The sequence below is a fragment of the Oryza glaberrima genome, chromosome 11 (genome assembly GCF_000147395.1).
Source record: "Oryza glaberrima chromosome 11, OglaRS2, whole genome shotgun sequence".
Taxonomy (NCBI): domain Eukaryota; kingdom Viridiplantae; phylum Streptophyta; class Magnoliopsida; order Poales; family Poaceae; genus Oryza; species Oryza glaberrima.
In genome coordinates, this window is record NC_068336.1 from 23,289,052 (window position 1) to 23,295,232 (window position 6,181).

The following is a 6,181-nucleotide window of genomic DNA, read 5'->3' on the forward strand; positions in this document are numbered from 1 at the left end:
TTGCAAGCCATTGGTATATAGACTATTGTAATATCAAACTTGCATCTTTTTCCCTTGATTTCTGTGTTAGAAAGTCTTTTCTGCACCTAAATTATATCCAGACAATAGGTAGGAACATAAACTGAAACATTCTGGAGCTACAAAGATAGTTATTAAATCGTTAGCACCACATAAAAACATTCCCCCTAGAGTAGCTGTTAATACGAATAACAGAAACTCTGTTATAGCCATTTCTGTACATTCAATGTACTCTACGGATAGAGGAATACATAAAGTTAAACATAATAAAATAAGAAATTGAAAGATTTCGTTGAAATTGTTCGTTTGGAAATTTCCCGAAAAGCTAATTATAGGTTCTTCTCTCCATCGGAACAATAGGGCCGTTATGCTTATTACTAAACTTGTTGAAGAGATGAAATAGAACCAAGGTCTATCTTTTTGATCAGAGGTTAAATCGATCATCAGAAGAAGAATTAGGCCAAAAATTAGGATACATTCTGGGAAATGAAACTTCCCTGGAAGAGAAGCAAATGAAACGCTTTCATAAAAATTCTCGTAGAATCGAGAATGAAGTTTTCATTCTGTACATGCCAGATCATGAATTAGTAACTGCATCCAATCTCCGAAAAGTCCCGATTGTTTCGATTTTTGGAATGGGATATTTACGGAATCCCCATGAATAGGATCAAACCTTATTCCATGCTATTTCCATAAGATTCCTCTTTCTTATTCTTAAGCAAGCCCCCGAGAGGGCTTAGTTGATCATGATTTCTGTTTTCTCTTTCTTTTCCTTTTTGTTTGTTTCGAGAAAGATATCGTCCGATTCTCCTTCTATTGATTCTTTTCCGATCGAGATGTATGGATCCATGTGTCTACATACCTAGATTCTGTTCATGGATTAACGAAAATGTGCAAGAGCTCTATTTGCCTCTGCCATTCTATGAGTCGCTTCCTTTTTGCGTATGGCACCCCCACCCCCTTTGGCAGCATCTACTAATTCGGAACTTAATTTGAAAGCCATATTTCGACCCGGACGCTTTTGGGATGCTTCTAATAACCAACGAATGGCAAGTGCTCTTCCTTGTTTAGATCCTATTTCAATCGGAACTTTCCGCGTCGATCCTTTTTTATTACGTCTTGTTTTTACTCCTATATTGGGAGTTACTCTACGTATTGCTTGACGTAAAACCAATAGTGGATTTGTTTCTGTCTTTTGTTGAATCTTTTTCACGGCTCGATAGAGAATTTGATAAGCCAATGATTTTTTTCCATCTTTCATAATACGGTTAACCACCATGTTAACTAATCGATTACGAAAAATTGGATCGGATTTTGCAGTTCTTTTTTCTGCAGTACCTCGACGTGACATGAGCGTGAAAGAGGTTCAAGAATCCGTTTTCTTTTTATAAGGGCTAAAAACGAATCACTAATTTTTTTGGCTTTTTGACCCCATATTGTAGGGTGGATCTCGAAAGATAGGAAAGATCTCCCTCCAAGCCGTACATACAACTTTCATCGAATACGGCTTTCCACAGAATTCTGTAGGGATCTATGAGATCGAGTATGGAATTCAGTTTACTCACTTAAAATTGAGTATCCGTTTCCCTCCTTTTCCCGCTAGGATCGGAAATCCTGTATTTTCCATATCCATACCATCAAGTCCTTAGGTTTCCGAAATAGTGTAATGGAAAAAGAAGTGCTTCGAATCATTGCTATTTGACTCGGACCTATTCTGAAAAAGTCGAGGTATTTCGAATTGTTTGTTGACACGGACAAAGTAAGGGAAAACCCTTGAAAGAATTTCCATATTGACCTTGGACATATAAGAGTTCCGAATCGAATCTCTTTAGAAAGAAGATCTTTTGTCTCATGGTAGCCTGCTCCAGTCCCCTTACGAAACTTTTGTTATTGGGTTAGCCATACACTTCACATGTTTCTAGCGATTCACATGGCATCATCAAATGATACAAGTCTTGGATAAGACTCTACAACTCATGGGAAATCAAGGCATATTACTGGGGAAAGTCTTTTCTGCACCTAGGTGCAGCAGCACCTAGGCTGAACACCACACGATGTGCTTTAAGATTCGCACGTACACTGTAGCCAAGCTGCAGTATTCCATCCGCTATCCACTTTACCTCCATTTACGGCAGGTGCCATCGAAATATACAAGGTGGGTCCCAACGTATAACAGATTTAGTTCCTCTCTCTCTCTCTCTCTCTCACACATGCTCCAACTGCTTGCTTTCGTATTAGCAGTTTAGCACACTGCCCGATCACACATCATCTCCACTCCTTTATACCATCTCATCCACAGCTGCCCCTCTCCCAGTCTTCCATCTGCGTTGCGTAGTACTGCTATTAAGAAACTTTCTTGTTCAATCATCTTTTAATCACACCTTATTCATCCAAAGAAATTTCGTTGGTGTGCGGCAACAGGATGATCTTCACCAGGATCACTGGTGGGTGTAGTTTTAGTGGTCAAATATTTGGATGCTTGGTTTCAGGGGTTCACATCCTATACCGTTCTCTCTCTCTCTTTCTTTGCCCTCTTTCAGAATGTTGCATATTGTCTCTTCCAAATCTTCTTCAGAGTTTTTAGTTTTGTTTTAGAAGATTTGTTTGAACTTCTTCTTATTCTTCTTCTTTTAACCAAAATTTGTTCATGAAAGACATATGTGTTGTTCAACTGTTGTGTTCCGTTCCTCTATTTCTCTCCCTTACCCCTCTCTCTCTTAATGTTCTTGTTAAAAGAAAAGATTTCTAGTTGGCTTGTTCGTTTCTTTTTCTCTTGAAACAAGATCAGTGCACTTTTTCGAGAGAAAAAGAAACCTCTATTTCTCTCCCTTACCCTCTCTCTCTTAATGTTCTTGTTAAAAGAAGAGAGAGATTCCCAGTTGGCTTGTTCATTTCTTTTTCTATTTAGTCTTGAAACAAGATCAATGCACTTTTTCGAGAGAAAAAAAAAGAAGAAACAAGATCAGTGCAATCTTCTCCGCGAGTAGGATGGACAAATATTCAAAATATTCCAGATCTAATTTCTCAAGAAAATGCGTCTTCTTCCCCAAATGTCATCTTGTGTCCCCCGATCTGTTCTCCATCTGTGTCTAGACCCTCCTACTTCTCTCACCTCTTGCATGCATCTACTTCACTCATCTCTCTTTCACGGAAGCAGGTTGAGGGCTTGAATTTGTAATGTACATTGAGGGACGAGGAAGGAATATCTTAATTATCTTCAGTCCATAATCTCCCTAATCTTTTCTCTTTCCCCCAAATTTACCTATATTTGATACCCCACAATGGTTCAATGATCCAAGCAGTGTGGTAAATCCCCCAGGGTTCTTTTTTTTCGACGTGAATCCATGGTTCCTTTTCCATCTTGCAATTGTATTTGTCCCCCTTTTCGATAAATAAAAAAAAATCATTTGCTGCAATGAAAATTCACCTCTTATATTGCCACTAGCAACTTTATGCAGTTGTAACGGAAATATACTCTCATCATTCATACTTGGTTGAAGTCTCTCTCTCTCAAATTCATTTTCGTCTCCTCCTGAGGTGTTGTAGACGGAGATGGATGTCAAGTTTTCTTTTTTTGTCCTTAGTCAATGCGAGTCCTCTAAATTTCGTTTGTCCAAGAAGTTTGGGAGATAGAGACGGTACGAATTCATGGAAAAAAAATGCTGAGATGACGAGCATGATTTCATATTTGTTTTTTGATCTTTGAGCTCTGTTAATGTGATTTGTTCATTCCTTGTTCCACCACACTTCGGTGCTTTGTGCTTCAGCCTTGACAAGAGATTTCATATGGATTCATTGATACCATTCGACTCTAATCAATTTTGGTGAACTTTTTTTTCTCAGACCATCAGATATTCTGTACTTGGGATGTATATGTATGTTTTCAAGTACTGCTCTCACCGTCCCATAATGTCCCATAATATAAGGTTGTAACGTTTGACCATAGATAATAAAGTAAGTCACAAATAAAATAATTAATAATTTTAAAAAAAATTTAAATAAGACGAGCGGTCAAATGTTACAAGCAAAAATTCAAAATTCCAGCGAGTAACTAAAATAACTGTGAGGTTGAATTATCACCCAAATATTATGTAAAACTCCTATAAGTTTGTTTGCCACAATTCAGTGGGTCATTAATTGTTTTTTTTTGTCTTATTGGTTTTCTCTTCTGATCAGAGCAGAGCAGAGCAGAAGTGTTCTGGTGTTCTGATCGAATTGTGCTTCTTTGTTTTTCTTTAGCTCGAATTAAACGAGAGGAGAGAGGACGTGCTGTCGTCTCGCTTGTGTATGAGTGTGTGTGTGAGAGAGAGAGAGAGAGAGTGTGATAGAGAGAGAGGGGTTCTTTTGCTTGAATGAAAATTGAAAACTTGCTTAGCTGAATAATTGGAGTCATCCTGACTGCAGAGTCCATCTGTGGAATAATTAAGATTTAAGAACTGCAGACCTCACGGAATTAATCATTACTATTAGCCTTTCGCCCCATGAAAGCAAACCTGCAGGAATCCATCCTACCAATATTCTATCAATCATGTATTCCTGTCTTTTATCGGCGCTACTAGCATTTTGATGATATTTTACCCGCATGGAACCATGGACTTCTACAAATTAAAGGATACAAATAAATAATCATCCTTAAACTATTCAAATAACCTCTTCAATAGCCTTATACTACCTCCATCACAAAAGACTATCCATGACGGGATTTAATCTATCTAAGGCCTGGTTTAGTTTCCAATTTTTTCTTTAAACTTCTAATTTTTTTATCACATCAAAACTTTCCTACACACAAATACTTCTAACTTTTTCGTTACATCATTTCAATTTTTAATCAAATCTTTAATTTTATTGTGAACTAAGCACACCCTAAGATAATAAATTTCAGGATGGATCAAATCTCACGAGGAAACAACAAAGTACTAGTAGTCTTTTTAATCTCATAAAAAGGTCTTTCTGCTCTCCCTCTCTCAGTCTCTCTCCACTGGTCCGGTGTAGCAGGTGTCAGCGCAGTGGGCTCCATTGCTACAGAAATACAGCATGCAAAGCGATGCATTGCCTGACCTCGAGCAGATGTGGTGGGCCCGGCACCTTGCTGTGTACATGTACATAGCAGGTTAGATACTACGAGCTGTACAAAAGGCAAAGCGTATTGCGTGGAAAGTCAGGAAATACAGCACGAATCTCTGAACAGATCCAACGTCTCCTAACTTAGGTGCTGCTGCACCTAGGCGCAGAAAAACCGTGTCCTTACTTATTACTGATCTTCTTATTACATACATATGTGTAATTTGCAAGCCATTGGTATATAGACTATTGTAATATCAAACTTGCATCTTTTTCTCTTGATTGCTGTTAGAAAGTGTGTCAAGATGCACTAGAAGGATCTAGAGAACTTAGTCTCACATGCACACATATATGCTTGCACAGTTATTCTGTTAGTTTTATACATGCATGGGAGTGTGGTGGGTATGCAAGGAGGGAGGTCTACTATATCAATGCATGCCTACAAATCCTTTTTTTTTTAGAAAAAAGTGGGAGTAATTATAATTGGACTTGGACAATTATTTACAATGGCTCCTACAGGTAACAGGTAGGCCTGCTTGGGTGCAGATACCCAGGAAATTAAATTGAGTAAAGTCTGATTTACCTCTTCAATTATTGTAAAATTATTATTTACAACATCAGGAAGTCATTTCTTCTCTACGACGATTGTCCTCAGCGCTCCTAGGCTACTCGAGATGGGTTTCTTATGCGATCAGGGTTCCTGTGATTGCTAACTCTCATCCAATCTAGGCCGAGTTTAGTTCCAAACTTTTTCTTCAAACTTTCAACTTTTCCATCATATCAAAACTTTCCTACACATACAAACTTTCAACTTTTCCGTCACATCGATCCAATTTCAACCAAACTTCTAATTTTAGCGTGAACTGAACACACCCCTAGTCTCTGGACCTTCTGGCCAGATTCCACGTCCCATCCGCGCTCTGCTTTTCCACATAAACCTACATTTGCAGCCCCGATCATATTGTTTGTCCTGTATCGAATTTCGGCTCCTCTAGATGGTGGCGATCGTGATGAAAAATAAATGCACAAAGTCAGAAGACATTATTCCAAACTCAGTGCATACCAACAATGCATAACTACGGTAAAATGCCTTAAAAAATCA

The 6,181-nt window shown here is 38.3% G+C and overlaps 1 protein-coding gene across 1 annotated transcript; it reads right to left on the minus strand.

Annotated features, from left to right (window-relative positions):
• Positions 1-586: 586 nt before the first annotated feature.
• On the minus strand, positions 587-1,445 carry LOC127753635 (30S ribosomal protein S7, chloroplastic). The gene has a single exon (XM_052279046.1). It carries the CDS (start codon positions 1,367-1,369, stop codon positions 899-901), a length of 471 nt encoding a protein of 156 aa, XP_052135006.1. The 5' UTR covers positions 1,370-1,445; the 3' UTR covers positions 587-898.
• Between the last annotated feature and the right edge of the window lie 4,736 nt (positions 1,446-6,181).

What these genes read in the sequence shown, in the direction of transcription:
- LOC127753635 (XM_052279046.1), bottom strand. Translation starts at nt 1,369, where the DNA reads ATGTCACGTCGAGGTACTGCAGAAAAAAGAACTGCAAAATCCGATCCA.